At 57.6% G+C, this 18,886-nt stretch overlaps 1 protein-coding gene across 1 annotated transcript; it reads right to left on the minus strand.

Moving 5' to 3' along the window:
* Positions 1-681: 681 nt before the first annotated feature.
* On the minus strand, positions 682-18,565 carry GM2A (ganglioside GM2 activator). Its single transcript, XM_075900582.2, has 4 exons — positions 18,316-18,565; positions 12,593-12,745; positions 8,511-8,693; positions 682-3,582 (listed from the first exon to the last, which is right to left on the minus strand). The coding sequence occupies exons 1-4, from the start codon at positions 18,430-18,432 to the stop codon at positions 3,427-3,429; spliced, it is 609 nt and encodes a 202-aa protein (XP_075756697.1). The 5' UTR covers positions 18,433-18,565; the 3' UTR covers positions 682-3,426.
* Between the last annotated feature and the right edge of the window lie 321 nt (positions 18,566-18,886).

An 18,886-nucleotide genomic window follows, 5' to 3' on the forward strand; every position in this document is an offset into this window, starting at 1 on the left:
CACTGACAACAGCCGGGTTGTCAGTTTCCAGGGACAGCAGGTTCCCTGGGCTGGCCTCAGCGTCTGACAAGTGACGGCAAATCGGATGCTTTCGCGCCCCAGTGCTCACGTGAATGTAACAAAAGCCACCGCCTCAGGTGGCATGTTTCACTAAGGAGAAAGGTGCGTGCACCACCAAAGAGGCCAGAAAGGGAATCATACACCAGGGACATGTACCCAGACTGGGGACCATGTCAGGCAATACCCGTGTGGACTACATTTGCACCCAGCGACTCAGATCTAGGGTGGAATAGGGGGAGGAAAGCAGGTAGAGGGCTCTCTGGGGAATTGTACGTTCTGGAGAGCCTGGGGTGCATGACATGACACCTGAATCTGGGGTCTGCAGAGCCAGGATCCTGGGGACACGCGTCAGGGCAGGGGCACAATGATGGGGGATTTTGCAGCGGCTCCTGAAGGAGGCTCAGAGCTGGGGGAGTGCCCAGGCGGGGAGCGAGGAACACTGCAGGTTGCAAGTGAGATCCACCGACAGCCACTCGGGTCAGCCCAGGGATTCGAAACCACTCGCTCCAGCCGGGGCTCTCAGCCTCTCTTAGGCCTCAAACCAACTCACCAGATTTACAGTTAAAATAAAACAACAAATGTATCGCAGGCCCAAGAACCACTGCCAAGGACTCAGGCCGCCTGTTACAAAAGTTTATTCAGTATTTGTTGTGGCACCAGCACAAAGGGCCGCTGCCTTCCAAAAAAAATTAGCAGGTTTCAGCTAAGCAGGAAGGATGTCGGCATTGCCATGAGAACTTCTCCACACAAACCAAACCAGAGCAACGCCCCCGCTCTGATAGGGTGTCAGTCTGGAGAGGAGCAAGTTTAGGAAGCAGAAAGGTGACCAGGCTTCTCTCTCTCTCTCTCTCTCACACACACACACACACACACAGCCCATTAGGCTAAAGCTAATCACTCTCATGCCAGCCCATGGGCTGCAGGCACTCAGTAGTTAAGGCTTATAAAGTGCCCCGTAGATCAGCCCTCCCCCAGCACTAAGCAGTAGCATTAGGGTGTCACACACATGCCTCGCAGAGGCGGTGAGCCTGAGCCAGGAGAGCAGTGGCTGTTGCATGTGCATGCTTAGAGTGCAGCAGCAGAAGACCAAGCATGTGGCGATGTACCACGGCAGCACATGACAGGTGTGCAATGATAATGTCATCTGCACCTGTCTTGCATGGAATAGTACAGGAGAGGGTGTGCAGCGACTGCCTTACCACACAAATCGAGTGCACGCATGTGGGTGTAAGGAGGGTGGCATGGCACACACATGCCACTCAGCTGCAGTAACAGGTGTGCAGCAGTGGTGTCATCTACTCTAATCCAGTGAGGGTCATAACACACCCAGCTCCAGCAATAACATGGGAGAAGGTGTGCAGGGATTGGGTTGTGTATGCCACACACACCTGAGGGTCAGCTGCTTTGAACTGGGTCCTCAAGTGCAATGTCAGCCCTGCATGAGAACTGGGAGGCCGCAACAGACAGTGCTGAAAAACCAGCACCCAAGCAATTGGATCCTCCCCCCACTGCACTCAACGGCAAAGCTCCCACTGACTTGACTTAGCACAGAATCGCACCCAACATGAACAAATCAACTGGATTAGGGTGCAGACTCCCTCCATCTGCTGCGCAACAACAACGTTTGCCAGAGCGCGACGCCGCTCCCTCAAGCCTGTCAGGGCCAACGAACCTCCCCCCACCACCTCTCCTAGTAAGTGTCTGATCAGCCCATCTTCCAGTGCCCCGTTTGTTTGCTGCCGCTACTAAAGATGCTGGCTGCGAAGTTACTAGGTTCTAAACTCATGCGTTCCTCTGCCCGGTACACGGTGCCTGCCTCACCAGGTCTCGGCACCTTTATGGAACGGTCAACCTAGCACAGCGGGAGAGAAGTTCAGAGCCAGCTGATTTTCAGTTTCGAAATTCCACAGCCAATCAGATTGTTCCCTTGGGATTAGCTGTCCCAACCACACCCTTCTTAGAGTAAAAGAAGCCCCGTGCAGAATGAGGCATTTGATCCCCTCGGAGCGAGAATATTAGGACACTGCTTTCCTGTCGTGTCCCGCTTTTCTTTTTTAAAGGCAGAGAGACAACGTCCGGGCTGGTGGAGATCTGCCTTTTCAGCGGGCGATGCCCAGCCCTCCAGCTCCGCCTACGTTCCTATAAGCAATGATGTCTCCGGAATGGATCTGGCCAGCTCTGGTCCCCTTTCAGAAGGTAAGAGAGCTCAGCGCCCACTGTAGGGCTCTTTGGGTACGTCTAGATTACATGCCTCTGCCGTGAGGCATGTCAAATAGGCCACCCGACATAGTCAATCAACTGCTCCTGTAAAACTTGTTTCAAAGGCGTTCCTTGTCGACCGATCCACGTCTTGACTCGCACGCTGTGCCGACGATCAGCTGAGCCGGCAGAGCGCGGCGGCCATTTTTATATTAATGAAGTCGGGGATATTTAAATCCCCACTTCACTGACTATGTCGGGTAGCCCATTTTACATGCCTCTGTTGGCAGAGGCATGTCATCTAAATGTACCCTTTGTGTCGACAGCTGGACTGCTGCTGCTGCCACAGGTTGGCTTGGAAACATAAGAGTGCGCAATGGTCCACCTAGCCCAGGAGCCTGTGGCCAGCAATGGCCCGTTAGAAGGAATGTGTCCGTCTGCCTGCGTCTCTCCAGGCAAGAGTCTGGGAGCACATTCCAGGAGGGGTTTACTGAGTGACCCTCTTCCTTCCAAGTGAAAGTCTAAAAGAACTGTTTTCTCCCCTGAGTTTTATGTTCTAAAATGCCCCGTGCGGGATTAAAAACACCCAAACAAAAACAGCCCCACACTGCACCGCTCAGAGGGCAAAGACTTCTGGGACAGTCTGGGTCTGCTCCAAGGATGGAGTACTGCAGCACCCCATTTTGTTTTACACCAGTCAGCTGGCGGGCTAATGGGCCCTGCCATGGTTATTGACTGCGGGGTGCGGGTGGGGGGGGGAGAGAAGGGCATGTGTTAAGCGATATAAAGAATGTGATTTCATTATGTATGCAGGAAAAGAACCAACCGAGACCCCCCCCCCCCCCTTAAGACTGGTGGGTAGTACGGGGATACAACTCCAGGCTAGAGCGGGCACAGGGTTAGGGTCCCGTTGACATCTGCCAACCTTGCCCACCTTGAAGTCCACCGGGCACCGAAGACAAAGGCCTGTGCCCCGCCCGCCTTCCGTGGGCCTCTTCTTGAGAGGGAGAAGGGGGAACAGAGGTGGGAAAGAGGAAGCAGCAGCAAGGCAGAAAACAGCAGGAGGAGGAGAACTGCTCCCGACTCTCTCTACCCGCCGGCAAGGGAAAGGAAACGTGGCGGTCCGCAGTGCGGGGGTGGACCCGGGGTCGGACAGGCTGGCCAGCCTCAGTCCGAGTGGAGGGACAAGGCCATCTTGACACAGGAGAGCTGCTGGGCCCCGTTGCTCATGACCCCCTCGATACGGTAGTCACCGTTCGTCAGCCAGGAGGGCAACTCGATGACGGGCAAGTAGAATTCACTGGATGGCAGGGAGTAGGAGCCCTGTGGAGAGAAACAAACACCGAGCCGTTAGCACATGGTGGCTTCTGCTTCTCCCCAACTGGGTTGAGCCAGCTGCCCCTGCCCCCAGGGACAGGCCCAGGGAGGGGCGAGCCCACCTAGCTTTCGGATACTACCCCCCTCTGCTCCATGCCCTGCACCTCTCATTCAACCTCCCATAAGCAAAGATGAACAAATCAAGCAGGTGTGAATATCCCTAATTATTGGTGATGCATCACTTCCCCACTGGGGCCCTTGGCTGCCCACCCATCCCTAGGGGAACCCTGCAGCCACCATCCAGTGATTTCCGGATCATCCTCTCTGCTTCTCAGCAACCTGCCTGGTGCAAGGACTTCATAGAATCCTAGGGCTGGAAGAGAGCTCAGGAGGTCGTTGAGTCCAGCCCCCTGCCCGAGGCAGGACCAATCCCAACTCAATCAACCCGGCCAGGGCTTTGTCAAGCCGAGACTTAAACACCTCTAGAGATGGAGACTCCACTACTTCCCTAGGGAACCCATCTCAGTGCTTCCCCACCCTCCGAGTGAAATAGTTTTTCCTAATGTCCAACCTAGACCTCCCCCACTGTAACATCAGCCCCCGTGGGTTTCTGTCTGCATCCCTCTGCATTCCTGGGCCCCATTTCCACTGTCAGGGCCAGCTCGGTACGACCGGACGGTGACTTTCTCCACTCTCCTCCACCCTTGCAGGCAAGTTCCTCCCTGCCCCAGATCTGGGAGAGTCCGGCTGCCGTGGGGGTAACGTGTCCCAGCCATGTTACAAGCAGCCCCCAGGTGGCAGCAGAGATCAAAGCGAGCTGGCACCCAATCAGATCAGTCCAGCCCAGGCGGAGCTAGCGTTGCCTGCTTTCTAATGGCACAAAAGCAAACACTCCGGCCCCGCCCTTCCCTGAGGCCACACCCCTGTCCTGCCCCTTTCCTGAGGCCCCGCCCCCTGCTCACTACATTTCCCCCTGCCTTGGCAGCTCACTCTCCCTCACTGACTGTCTTTCACTGGGCTGGGGCGGGACGTCAGAATGCGGGAGGGGGTGAGGGCTACACTGGTGGGGCGGGCTCATGGCTGGGGCCGGACATGAGGGGTTCAAAGTGCAGGAGGGGGTTCCAGATGGGGGCAGGAGGTTGGGATAGGGACTCAGAGTGCCAGAAGGGGCTCCAGGCTGGGATGCACCATGTGGGAGGCAACTGCAAGTGAAAGCAGGGGGGCTGGGGTCGAGAAGGGGGTGAGGGCTCTTGTGCGGGGGATGCAGGCTCTGGAGGGGTCTGGGCTGAGGCAAGGGCTTGGGGTGCAGAAGGGGGTGAGAGCTCTGGCTGGGGGATACAGGCTCTGTGGTGGGGATGAAGGTTTGGGGTGCAGAAGGGGGTGAGGGCTCTGGCTGGGGGATACAGGCTCTGTGGTGTGGATGAAGGGCTTGGGGTGCAGAAGGGGGTGAGAGCTCTGGCTGGGGGATACAGGCTCTGTGGTGGGGATGAAGGGCTTGGGGTGCAGAAGGGGGTGAGAGCTCTGGCTGGGGGATACAGGCTCTGTGGTGGGGATGAAGGGCTTGGGGTGCAGAAGGGGGTCAGAGCTCTGGCTGGGGGATACAGGCTCTGTGGTGGGGATGAAGGGCTTGGGGTGCAGAAGGGGGTGAGGGCTCTGGCTGGGGGATACAGGCTCTGTGGTGGGGATGAAGGGCTTGGGGTGCAGAAGGGGGTGAGAGCTCTGGCTGGGGGATACAGGCTCTGTGGTGGGGATGAAGGGCTTGGGGTGCAGAAGGGGGTCAGAGCTCTGGCTGGGGGATACAGGCTCTGTGGTGGGGATGAAGGGCTTGGGGTGCAGAAGGGGGTCAGAGCTCTGGCTGGGGGATACAGGCTCTGTGGTGGGGATGAAGGTTTGGGGTGCAGAAGGGGGTGAGGGCTCTGGCTGGGGGATACAGGCTCTGTGGTGGGGATGAAGGGCTTGGGGTGCAGAAGGGGGTGAGGGCTCTGGCTGGGGGATACAGGCTCTGTGGTGGGGATGAAGGGTTTGGGGTGCAGACAGGGGCCGGCTGGGACATGGGCTTACGTCAGGTGGCTCCTAGTCAGCGGCACCGTGGAGCTAAGGCAGGATCCCTGCCTGCCCTGCATCTCGGAAGAGGCCGGCAGGGCCAGCACCCCGGGGAACCAACAGACTTGGTGGGCCTTTGGGCAAGGCGTAGGGGAGGATTAGCTCCGTGCTCTTGGGGGGGAGGGGCCTCAGGCAGAAGGGCGGGGCTGGGGACCCTTAACGCTCCCCGGGACACAGTATCCGATGCTCCGGCAGCAATTTAAAGGGCCTGGGGGCTCTGGTTCCCACAGTAGTGGTAGGAGCCATGGGCCAGCTGCCTCCTTTTCCCCGCCCCCAGCGGGTCTGCCAATGCCTAGGCTGTGGAGTGGGGTGGGGGGCCAGGAGGTTCCACATGCAGGCACCACCCCCGCAGCTCCCACCAGCTGTGGTTCCCAGCCAATGGGAGCACAGAGCCAGTGCTTGGGGCGGGGGCAGCATATTGAGCCCACTGGTCCCCCCCCCGTCCTCATCTAGGAGCCGGACCAGCTGGCCACAGGCTGGGTGCAGCACAGAACCAGGACAGATAGGGATTCTGGGTGTGACGATCCTAAAGGAATGGTGAGCATGACTTAAACATGGCTGAATTACTGCAGGGGCGCTGGGGAGCAAGGTCCCTTTGAGCAGAAGGTGATGGAGAGCTGGGCACGGACTGTATGGTCAATACTGGGCCCATCAGTCAGCAAACATGGGGCCATATACAAGTAATGATCACAGGTATCAAGTGCCAGCCCGGAGCCCCAGCTGATTTGGTCATCAGCACCGGACAGCCGGCACGTCAGGCGGAGAGCCAGGGCAAACGATGAATGAGTAAAGATGAATGAGTAAATGTGGGGTGATTTGAGGTGTCTCCCCTCTTAGTCACCACACGCCCCCGGGGCAGGCTTTTTAGACATGGGACTCCTTGGGGGAAGAAGGGCATATGACTCAAGCAAAGTAAATCCTTGGGGGTTGGGATTCCTTCACTGTGACACCTGAAGAAGCTGGTGACGCTCTGCTCAAGTAAAAGTGTCAACCAGCGGCCCGCCACGCAGCCCCGGTGTCACATAAAAAGCCATATGTGGGCCTGCAGGGGTTAAATGTGTATCCCTCTAGGCCAGCCATGAGCCCTGCTGGTGAAAATACCAGGTGTTCTATATCAGACGGCCTTCCTCAGCCGCAGCTCCCTGTGCTTGCTAATTGAGAGCCAAGTAAGGGATAAATGACATGACCTCGGTTCTCAGCCTCGTGGGAACGTTGTGAGTGGCACTGGGCCAACTCGCACACACTCAGGAAACCGCTAACATATAAGATCACTGGGAGTCCTGCCCTTCTGTGAGTCTCACCAGGGACCTAGACCTCCAAGGGTGTCCTGGATCCCCCCAGCTGGAGCCACGTCCACTGTGGCTGGGTGCGAGGTGACCGGAACGGGACCCCCGCAGACTGAAGGGGTGTAAGCATTTCCCAGTGCCTGTGACTCTTTTATACACTGCTGTGCCTGTGCTTATTGGCGTATTACTTTGCAGTAGCTGTGTAACCATCTGGCAGCATTAAGCCTGTAATAGCCGTGAGATTAATAAAAGCAAACCATCCCTACTCGACTCTGTCTCGGAGCGAATCCACAACCCAGTTGGGCCCTGCCCTTGTGAGTTGACACCCGGGGACAGACCTGAGTGCTAAGGACAGACATGGAGAAGAGAAGCCGTCTGTAAATTGGAAACCACCGTCCCTGGTTACCAAGCAGAACTTGCGTGCGGCACAGCGGGAACCCCGCTTGTGTGTGTGTGAAACAGAGACTTGCTGAGGGGAAATAGCGTTCTTACTGTACTGCTAGGTGTGAGGAAGTTGCGGGTGATTAAGCTCACCCTTTACCGCCGCTGGAATCCCTTCCCAAGAAACTACAAAGGCCTGTGTGAAATTCTGGCGTTTGGACCTTTTCCCACTGACAGTATCTATAATCCGGGAGCCCCAAACAGGACCCCCAGTGTCCGACAAGGACTAGCCTGCCTTAGCCCTGCAGCACCACCCACCGGACTTCCGCTGGCGCAGTTGGCAGGGCTGACCGGAGCCAGAGGGGCTCCATTTGACTGAACCTTCTGGTCAAAAACCAGGCAGCTGGCAACCCTCAGGGGAGGCCACGAAAGTCCAGTGATCACACAGCAGCAGAGACTGCTCTCAGGGACTCCCTCCCCCGCTGCACAGCCCTGGGGGCCTTCCCGCACGGCTGGCCCACAGCGGCCGCAGAATGCCACGAGGGGTTGGGAGGCAAAGCCCCAGATCTCCCCGGGGTAGGCCTGCTGGACCTAGACTCCGCCAGCCTGACTCCCCACTGCTTGCATGGGGTCAGAGCAGAGCAGAATGGGCCCGTCTAGTTCAGGCCCCCATCTCTGACAACAGCCAGAGCCAGATCTGCCCCACTGACAGACACATTGCCACCTCTCCACCCCTGCTCTGGGCTGCACGGGATTCTAGTCTCTCTCCTCCGAGGGCTGGCAAAGCCCCTTCCCCAGCACAGGCCAACTGATGGAGGGGAGGGATAGCTCAGTGGTTTGAGCATTGGCCTGCTAAACCCAGGGTTGTGAGTTCAATCCTTGTGGAGGCTATTTGGGGCAAAAATTCATCAGGGATGGTACTTGGTCCTGTTGTGAAGGCAGGGGACTGGACTCAATGACCTTTCAAGGTCCCTTCCAGTTTTAGGAGATAGGCAATCTCCATTAATTAATTAATTTATTTAAAGGGAGCGGGAGGGAGGATGCCCTGCTGAGCCGGGGCCCAGACATAGGGGCTGTGACCCTCCTGCCCGTCCCATGTCACAAGCCGTGGGGAGGGCAGGGTCCTGGCTCGGCACAGGCGGAGAACGCTGGCTCAGCGCTTACCTGTTTGAAGGGGCAGTGACAGGGGAGGCCGTAGCTGAGGAGCGGCTCGGGGCATGGCGTTCCTGGGGGGATGGCGTTGTCCAAGATGTTGCAAAGGTCCTCGTACGTGCAGCTCCCGATCTGGTCCAGGCAGGGGATCTTTATCCACATGTCAGCTATCTTCTTCTCCACCGTGAGTACCACCTGGACAAAGGGTCGCACCGCCGGTTACGCACCAGCTGGGACAATCTCCCCTCCACCCTTCTCCCAAAAGCCTCCGTAACCCTGCCCCACACCAGCGGCTCCATGCCTTGTCTTGGTTCCTCGGGCTGGCCTTAGATCAACCATGAGCCGCCGAGGCGAGGGAGAGGGCCGCCTGGGTGGCCTCCCCCATCTCAGCAGGCCGCAAGAGTCTCGTAACTAAGACGGGCTCCTGACAGGGGAGTTTTGCTCACTGTGTCTTTGTACCTAGACTTTGCAGGGGGGGCCGACAGGAGGCAGGGGGTGTGCACGGCTCTCACAGGCAGTGCCGTGTGCAGCCAGCACCCACCTCACGTCACTGACCCCGGCTTCACGTGCATGTCACTTGACTAACACCGGCAGGGAAAAAAAACGACGCAGACAGAAACCAGGGGGACAGCGGCCCGTGGACAGCGGCCACAAAATGTCTCACGGGCCACCCGCAGACCCCGCCACGGGGCAGATGCACTACCTTAGATGGTACACTCCTCCAGGCAGGAAAAGCATCATCCCAAACTGAAGGCACCGGAGCTTCTCCAGACTGCTCCCAGCCTGGCCGAAATCAGAAACCAGCCTCTGTCTGCACGCAGAGCCAGGCCACAATGCAAGAGATGTTAGGGACAATCCCCCGGGAACACCATGTCCAGGCTGTTGGTCTCCCATTCAGAACAACTCAATGCAGAACCCCCCTTCCTCTTTAATTCCGTGCTTGAAAAAAACGCCAAGGCTGGCCGAGCGGGGCTTTGATCTCGTCCAAGCATTCCCGCCACACAAGCCCAAACGAACAGCGACGGGAGCGGCAATAAAGGCTGCGAAGTCCTGCCCTCGGCTCCCGCCCAACTCCCGGGCAGATTCTTTGGCGCAGCTGCGTGATAAAGCACCATGGGGAGCAGGAGAAAGGGATCCCGAGCCGCCTCCCCTTTGCGAACGGGGGGGGAACAGAGATGCTCCATCCCGGGCAGCAATTCTCAGTGCTTGTTATGGTCGCAGCTGCCTGGGACAGGAGGCGCGTGGGAGGCAGGGGTGAAAGGCTGGCTACTTTCTCTATAACTTCTGCAGCGGTGGCCTTGGGGCTGCCCCGTTTTTTTCCTCCCCCGGTGAATCCCAGCAGCCATCTCTGTGTCGGCTGCAGCCAGGACAGGGCCACAGCAGCGTCCGCGTTCACGCTGGGCGGGCCTTGTTAGCAAAGGGGAATTCCCCCTGGCTCAGCCGGCTGCCGGCCGCCAGCTTGCGCGGTGTAAAGGGAGCCAGGCCAGCCGGCACTTGCTGCGCACGCTGCTGAGAGATGAGGACACCGCCCCGATAGCGCTGGCTCTGCGGCGGAGCTGCCGGTTGCCTAACGCCCTGCAGCAGAGACCGCTGCGGAGAGGCCTGACCTGGCAGATCTGGGCACAGGTGGTGTAACTGCCCCAGCTCGCACACTCAGGAAGGGCGGGACGGGGTTCACAGAGTCCCTCATGGGCAGGGAGGCCTGCACCGCACCCTGCTCCCCTCCACTCCCCCGCCAGCCCATAACCCAGCTCGCACAGCTGGGAAACTCAGTGAACCAGGGCCCGTTTCTGCTTTCAGCCACCACTGCTGCACCCTTCATCGAGCGCTCCCTCCCCCCACCCCATGGGGCAGATGCCCTGCAAAGCCCACCCCTCTGCGGGTGTGCAGCCTGGGTGGGGTGTGCCACTGCTCTCTAGGGGCTAGACCCTCTGCTGGGGGTCCCCAGGAAGGCCCCCCCTGCAGCAGGGGCTGTGCACAGGCAGGGGAGTTTTAAGGAAGTGGTCACATTTGTTATCAGCGTCTCCACAATCAGGAACCGAGTCTGGCTTTGGGGCTGGGCAGCAGGTCGGCTCCGCGTGGCTAGTCAGGCCCCTCCTGCCTGCCTCTCTGCACACCTTGGACTATCCTCATCTCTTGCCTCATCTTCCGATGAAGGACTCCCCTTGTCTTCCCTTCCTCCTGACCTTAATGGGACCCCCGACCCAGGAGCCCCCAACTCTGTCCCCCTTTCTCCCTGCTTCCATGTTCCTTCCTCCCCCCCCCCTTTTCCTAGTCCCTCCTTTCTGAACCCCCTGGAGCCTTTTGCTGAGTGAGCTCACTCCCCACTTCGAGGTCGCTGCATCTAACACCAGGCTTCTGGGGCGGACGGGCTCCCCAGCTGCCCTCTAGCCCCTTCTCCGCAAAGGCGCTGCGCCCCCAACGGCGCCCACTGGCTTCGCTGGGACCCGTGGGTGCCCTGGCCCGACACCCGCCCTTCTCCGACTTGGCTACGCTCCCGCAGGGGCGAGTCTGAGCCTCGCTCGTCAGCCCGGCCTCACGCAGACGCCGCCAGGCTGCTCCAGGGAGCGGGAGCTGGGAGCGCCTTGGATCTCGCCCAGCTCCACTGCACAGGCCGTGGGGCGCGGCGAGGGGGCGGGAAGTCACAAGGGAATGACTGGGCTGCTTCAGGCGACCCGCCCGCGTGGGCTCAGCCCCTTTCTCAATCCCTCCGAGGGGCTGCACCAGAGCCGGCCCGCCCAGAGGACAGTTCAGGGGGCCGCCCCAGGCCCTGTGTTTTCAGGGGCCCCCGTGGCGGCAGCCCCCCCCCCCACCGTCCTATTTTGATGGGAGCCTGCGGGGCGGCCTAGGGGATTACTAGGGGCCTGGCACAGTGAGGCAGAGCACAGCAGGCTGGGAGATGGCGGCAGAGCGGAGCAGGCTGCTGCATTGCTCCGGTTCCCGCCACCATGGTGGGGGGGGGGGGAACCCTGCTGCCACCCCACATCAACCCCTCCGCCCCCCAGTTAATCCTCCCCAAGGAGGGGGTTTCGGGGAAGAGAAGACAGTGGAAGGAAAAGGGTGGAGGTGAGGCAGGAACAGGGGGTTGCCTGGTCCCCACACCTGGGGTAGGGAAGTTGCCCCAAGCCCAGCACACCCTAAGGCAACCCCCCCCAAAAAACCCATCCCACCTCCCTAACTTCAGCTGCTTATCCTGCCTTCCTAATGCTGGATGGAGCTCCATCACTGGGGCAGCCTGCCTCGACCGTCTGTCTGCTCCCAGGGTGGGCAGGGCAGTACTTGAACCTACAACCCTGCACTCCCCAGGCAGATGCCCTATCCCCTAGACTACTCAAGAACCCAGGGCTATGCTGATCTATTTCAGGGAAAAGCTCCCACCCAGCAGGCAGACCGGGCCCAGACAAAGCCAGCCTTGAGTTCCCTAGCCCCAAACACGGCTATTCACGAGACATCAGAGTTCTCAGCAGCAGCAGTGGAGGGGCTAACGTGCCCCAGGCCTAGCGATTCCTGCCGGGGCCGGGCATTGTGGTGGCTTTTGGCACGTCCTTTAGTATTGCCAGAGAGTTTCAATAAAAATACCGAACCCCCACCGCCCCCAAAAAAAACACCGGGGAAAAAATTCTGTTGGGGGGGGGCTCAAAGTTGTTGAGGAAAAAAAAGGGGGGCCCAAGAGTTATTAAGCAAGAAAAAAAACCCACAACCCAGGGGAGGCATTGCTTCCATTGCTCCGGTCTTGAGGTTTTTTTTGCGGCGGCCATCTTTTTCTTTTGGTCGAGCCACAAGGGAGCTTCCCTGCGGAACCAGGTAAGCAGGGGAGCCGGGAGCGGGGGGGGGGGGGGGGACAGCGCCCGGAGGGAGGGCTGGGCCCAGTTGCCAAGTGTTTGTATCTGGGATTTTCTCCTTCTGGCTGGGAAAAAACAGAAAATACCCGACATTTCAGGTGACCGGTATTTTCTGAATTTTTTTACCGGACAGGAGGCGAAAATACCGGACTGGCCGGGTCAATACCAGACACCTGGCAACCCTAACGTCCTTTCCCAGCGCTCCACAGCGCCGCAGTAGCTTCTCCGGCAGGCTTGCCCTTTGTCACCTACCTTCAGAGGCGAGGTGAGGTCCACTTTACTGGAAACTGCCAGGTTGACTTTCAGGTCCCCGGGAATGCAGATTGGATCTGGGGCTAAGGAGAGACTCTGGACCTCAACGGGATCGGTCCCGTTGTCACAGTTCTTCCACGAGAAGCCATCAACCTACAGGATTCAGGGAAGGAAAGGGTTAAACAGCTCCTGCGCTCAGCTGGGCTTGCTGGCACGGAGAGAGAGTTCTCATGCTCCTTGGAGACACACTCCAGAGGGTTCGCGAGGGGACCTGCAAGGGATCCCCTCCAGTCCTCCACAGTAGGGAAGACAGCAGCTGCACTGCGGAGTTCTGGAGTGTGAAGGACCCTCATAATTCCATTGTAGGGGGCAGAGATCCCCATGTAACACCTCCCCCACCCCACCCACACACAAACTTACTGATGACATTGAGAAAACAGGTGGAAACAAGCTTTAAAGCATGCTGTCAAATTCTGAAGAAACGGTAACACTGTGCTAACATTTCAAGAAGAATGATAGAAGAACTAGAGGACACCAAATGAAGTTAATGGGTAGCAGGTTTAAAACTAATAAAAGAAAGTTCTTCTTCATATAGCGTGTAGTCAACCTGTGGAACTCCTTGCCAGAGGAGGCTGTGAAGGCTGGGACTATCACAGAGTTTAAAGAGAAGCCAGATACATTCATGGAGGTTAGGTCCATAAAAGGCTATTACCCAGGGGATAGAAATGGTGTCCCTGGCCTCTGTTTGCCAGAGGCTGGAGAAGGATGGCAGGAGACAAATCGCTTGATCCTTGTCTTCGGTCCACCCTCTCTGGGGCACCTGGTGCTGGCCACTGTTGGCAGACAGGATACTGGGCTAGATGGACCTTTGGTCTGACCCAGTACGGCCGTTCTTATGAGGAGAGTTTCAAAAGTGCCTAAGGGATTTAGGATCCCACATGCCAGTGCCTCTGGGATCCTAAATCCATCAGGTATTTTAGAAATTCTCCTCCTCGGACTGTAATTATAAAGCCTTTTAATACATTTGAAACCAACTCGTGCACCTCCCTCTGGCATTTCCAAACTGCCTACTGAGTAATGCTCATCAAAACTTGCCAGCTATAACGTGGGCATAGAAATAGCACATTCGCCGCTGATGTCACCAACCAACACGAAAGTCTGAAACACAGGGTTTGTTTTATTAGCTGAACTGAGTATGCATGGCCTAGTCTACTCAGTAACATCAGTGTAAACTGAAGGTGCGACTTTAACTGGTTCAGTTAAACCGGTGCAGCTGTGTGTGTGGACAGTCTTAAACTGATTGAAATTTGATTCATACTGGCATCAGTATATCGACAAGTGAAAGCTAAAACATCAGAAGAGCATCTACAGTGCTTTGCCCTTCGGGCTTGTCTACACCAGTTTCACTTTCATCAGTTTAATTAAATCATTGTACCAACTTTTGTGCACTGACTTTTATACTAGTTTAATCAGTTCAGCTCGTATCCATATGGACACAAGTACACCAAAATAAGCCAGGATTAAGCTGGTATAAACGCAGCTACACACAAAGCTGCACTGGTTTAACTGAACTTGTATAAAGCCAGACCTCCAGTTGAAACCAAAGCAGCTTTGTGTGCAAGACTGGGGCTAAATCATTTTCAAACCAGGGCGACTTCTACGTGTAGACAAACCTTTCAAAACCAAAGTCGATTTCTCCACAGGTAAAACTGAGCCTACAACAGCTGCACTGAACTCCCCCTCCCACGGACGCCCCAGCATAACTGGATCCTGTATTAGGACAGGCTGGTTCTGTGAGCGCAGCCTCTATGACGTACAGTCAGTAGCCGCCCACTGATGTTAGTGCAACTGCCAACACGTCACCGAGGGAACTTGTCCCAACAGCCCACCTCTCCCTGCCTCTAGTAAATTTCAGCACACTGCCGGAGTGGGTGGGGAGCTATGGATTCACACCGCCTTAAGAACAACCACACTGGGTCAAACCATGGGTCCGTCTAGGGCAGTCGCTTGTCTTCTGACTGTGGGTGGTGCCAGATGCATCAGAGGGCATGCACGGTTATTATCGAGTGGCCAATCCGGCAGCCAGAGGTTGGGGGCCCCCCCCCCGGATCATGAGCTACTTCGCATTTCCATGGAACACTCGGCGTGCCCACGTGTGAGTCATGGATAAATCTGCCATTTCTCCAGCCCCGTCACAGGCACATGTCCCGGGCAGGGACAAAAGCCCCGGTCAAGCCTGAAGCTTGATCATTAACGTGTCCAAACAAGCAGGGGACAAGGTTTTGTCCTCTTGGGTAACCAAAAAGAGCCCAGCTGCCTACAACGTGACTGAGCTGGCCGGTGTGAATGCCCCTTCGGGCTCAGAAGGAGCAGGGAGTAATGGGTCTAGTAGGGGGAAGCTGTACAGGAAAGTGGGGAAACGGCGCTTCCACTCGAGTTATAATGGGGCACTATAACACCCGGCACTTACTCCCCTTGATTGCCCCTTTTCACTGCCACAGTGGTGAAAAGTGGCCTTAGTGTGAATTGGGCCAGTGGTATTGATTCAATGTTTGCTTGATCGCTTGTGGAAAGGTCTGGCACACGCTGAAACCCCCCTCCTGTGCTCGCACACGGCCCAGAATCCCCGTGGGCATGCGCCAAACAGCACCACCTTTTACACTTGCTGCAATAGGCCTAGCTCATGTGCTGGCAGTGGCGTTCCAGACACCCCAGGGGAGATGACAGTCTTCCCCTTTTCAGCAGAGGCGCCTGGTGTGCCATGTTCTCTGGCACAAGTCAATAGCAAAATGCACTCGCCTGACTCCAAATGACCGATGCCCCGCGCCAGCCCCGTCCCTTTCTAGAGTCTGCATTTTCCCCTCTATCTGAAGAAACAGCGAGTAGTCCTGTGGCGCATTAGAGCTAATACATTATAAATATATATCTAGTGAGCAAAACCCACTTCCTCTCTCTGCCACAGCTTGCAAGTGCCTCTGGCTGCTTGCGGCAAGCAGATCAGAGGGACAGAAAGCAGCGGTGACACCGAGAGCCCGGCTCAGGGATCGGTGGCGGGGACAGACCCGTCCATCTCCGAGTGCTTAATTCAAAGGCCGGGGATCCCAGTGGCTTGGGAGACAGGAGCGGGAACAGGAGCCACACGCCGCTACGCCTCTGGGTTGAATCCGGCCCGAGATGTTCAGGCGGAAAGTTGTCAACCCACGTTCCGCCCAGCCCCCCGGGCACTTGGCACCACGCTGGCAGCACAGAGCGGCTCTAGCCCCAGCATTGCCAGCCTCGAGGGTTCACCCCAATGTAGGGGTGTGAGGCCAGCCTAGCAGCTTCTATTCCCCCTATAGCTGGCCAATGGGGGATGGCTTGGGGGCTGAGGGTTGGAGCTGAGCTGATGTGTCTCTGTGCCCCATCAGCATCTTTCTGGGCTCTTCAGGGCCTCTGGTAACCAGCGTGATTTAGAACAGGCTTCAAGCCTCTTAACTTAGAGCAGAGATGAATCCAGCGCTCAGCCCCATGAGGAGAGCACGTCAGCAGGTCAGAGACATCTCTGCACCTCCCTTCCCAAGTCTCTGGGCCATGCTCATATCCATCCTGCAGCCCCTGTGTGGCAACTCAGGGAAGACTCCAATGCCGCCCTGCTGATCGGCAGAGTGTCCACAGCTGGGTTTTGTTTCTACGGGTGGTGCACATCTGCACGTCTTGGTGCACCTAACAATTTTATTCCGCACATAGATGGGAAAAAATTCCACACCCATATGGAAAAGATGAGTGGAACCTTGCTCTGAACAAGAAGTAACACGTTTCTCTGCCCCTCCTTAGGGGTTTGGCCAGAGCCTCCGGCTCTCCAGAGATCTTTCACGCCCACAGAACTTATCTCCTGGCCTTGGCTGGTGAGGTGATTGCAACAAAAGAGGAACTGACATTGACCAAAAGAAAACAGGAACTGAGTTGGGGCAGGCTCAGAGAAAGTCGCCCCCAAGCCCAGCCCCTGCGCAACTCAGTAGCCATGTCTGACTTGTGGTCCAGATGGCCATGGGCCATTAGGGACAGCTCAGGGACAGTTACCCATTCCACCTGGGCACGGCTGAGGGATCATGGTCCAGAATTCATGTCTCCAGACCACCACTGCTAGGACCCCTCTAGCCATGGACCTGGGCAGTCCAGGAGGGCAAAGCCCGTGAAGTCAGATTCATCACCTGGTGCCATCATTTACAGCCTTGCTCCAGGAGCGTGGTGCACGGCCACATCAGGACAGCAGCTAGGCGCAGCATCACAGGGAATCTGAGATCAATGCTAGCAGTGCTGGGCTACCGGCTGGCAAGCAGCCCAGCTCCCAACGCGAGCAGACAAGCAAACAGGGTGCTATTCCCCCTAGGAATCCAGGACAGTGCTCACCTCTGCTCTTCTTGGGACAGAAGCGGGCACCTAGCCCCATGCTGCAAAGGATGACAGGCAATGATCCCTCTAATTTTTTTCCATCCATGTGCAGAATAAATTTTGTTACATGTACCATGTGCGGATGTGCACCACCTGTATAAACACACGCTGTAGGCTGTGGGCACTCTGCTCATCAGCTGGGTGGCACCTGAATCTCTCCTGGGTGGCCACCTAAGCACTCAGCGTCCAGGGAACATTGGTGACAGGTGGGCATGCAGTCACCATCCCAGTGCTAAGAAGCCCTGCTCCCCCACCTGCACAACACACACGCACTGGATACCAGGCAGCCCCACTTCCAAGCTTTCCCCATCCCCCGGGCAAGCCTGTGGCTGCACCTTTGCCTGGCACGGGGTTCTTCCAAGCCACCAACCTTCAGAAATCATGATACAGACCCAGCTCTTACAAAACCACATCCAAAGTCAATACTGAAACACGGATCCAAACACAACGTCTCCACGGACCGGATCGGAATTCCCCTTGGGCTGTCGGTTTGTGAAACTGCTGGAGAGTCGGCTCCTTGTCCCCATGCAGGAGAGGACCCTTTTTAGGAGCCTGGAAAATTCTGGCTAGGCAGGAAAACCATTTCCCACCCAGCTCTCCCCGCATGGCTGCTGCCCAGGGCTGGAACCTCGCTCCCTACCCTGGCTCTCCCTCCACACAAGCCAGCCCCCCATACAGCCAGGAAAAGAGAAGACTGAGAGGAGACATGCTAGCAGATTTCAAGCATTATTACAAAGAGGAGGAAGAAAAATTATTCCCCTCAATCTCTGAGGGCAGGACAAGAAATAATGGGCTTAAATTGCAGCCAGGGAGGTTTCGGTTGGACATTAGGAAAAACTTCCCATCAGGGTGGTTAAGCACTGGAATACATTGCCCAGAGAGTTTGTGGAATCTCCATCATGGGAGGTTTTTAAGAGCAGGTGAGACAGACACCTGTCAAGAATGATCTGGTGCTTGGTCCTACCTTGAGGGCAGGAGACTGGATGTGATGCCTTCCCGAGGTCCCTTCCAGTTCTGAGCCTGCGACCCCAACCCGTTCGCACACCTCCCCACTGGCTATCCCAACACCCCTCGAGGAGATACGCCGATTCCTTTTTCTTTACACCACGCACGGTGGAGCTGCGGAACTCCCCGTCGCTGTAAATCACGGCCCCCAACGGAGCAGGGTGCCCAGCCGGATGAGGCATTCCCATGCCTGCTAAGCTCCAGAACGGAGGAGCTTAGCAGGATAAAGGATAAAGCCGGGGCCAAGGCAGCCGAGCCCCCTTACCGGGAGGGGGCAGCCCCCTTACCTTGCTCAGCCTCCTGGGCTGCGGCCTCTCCACCAGCCAGGGCTGCTGCCCCCGGCCGGCCGGCACCGCGGGGCTCAGCTGCAGCAGGACTCCGAGCAGCAGAGCCAGCGCTGCCATCGCTCCCGCGGCTGCGGGCCAAGCGGCGGCCGGGCAGGGAGCCGGGTGCGGGCAGCGGCGCAGGGCGACTCGGCAGCGGCTGCGCCTGGCGGTGCGCAGGGAGCTCCCCGCGCTGCGCCCGGCCCCGCCGCTTCCGGGGCTTGCCGAGCCCGGGCGGGCGGGCGGGCGGGGAGGCAGGGACAGGCGCCCTGCCCTCTGCAGGCAGGAAAGGGCTGAGCCCGGAGCCTGCCTGCCCCGCATCGCGTCCCGGCTCGGCATCTCCAGCGGCCCCCAGCGCCCGGCCCGCCCCGCGGGCTCTGCGAGGTAAGGCGAGAGGCCAGGTGAGGGCAGACACACAAACACACAACAGACACAGTGGGCACAGCCACACAATAGACACAGGTGGGTACAGATACACAAACACACAATAGGCACAGGTGGGTACAGACACACAAACACACAATAGGCTCAGGTG

This window comes from Pelodiscus sinensis, chromosome 16 (assembly GCF_052426305.1).
Source record: "Pelodiscus sinensis isolate ZL-2025 chromosome 16, ASM5242630v1, whole genome shotgun sequence".
NCBI classification, from domain to species: domain Eukaryota; kingdom Metazoa; phylum Chordata; order Testudines; family Trionychidae; genus Pelodiscus; species Pelodiscus sinensis.

What these genes read in the sequence shown, in the direction of transcription:
- GM2A (XM_075900582.2), bottom strand. Translation starts at nt 18,432, where the DNA reads ATGGCAGCGCTGGCTCTGCTGCTCGGAGTCCTGCTGCAGCTGAGCCCC. An exon ending in ACCTCACCTCGCCTCTGAAG is followed by an intron (nt 8,694 to 12,592) that starts GTAGGTGACAAA and finishes CCCTTTGTCCAG; the next exon opens with GTGGTACTCACGGTGGAGAA. An exon ending in GTCACTGCCCCTTCAAACAG is followed by an intron (nt 3,583 to 8,510) that starts GTAAGCGCTGAG and finishes TTCTCTCCACAG; the next exon opens with GGCTCCTACTCCCTGCCATC.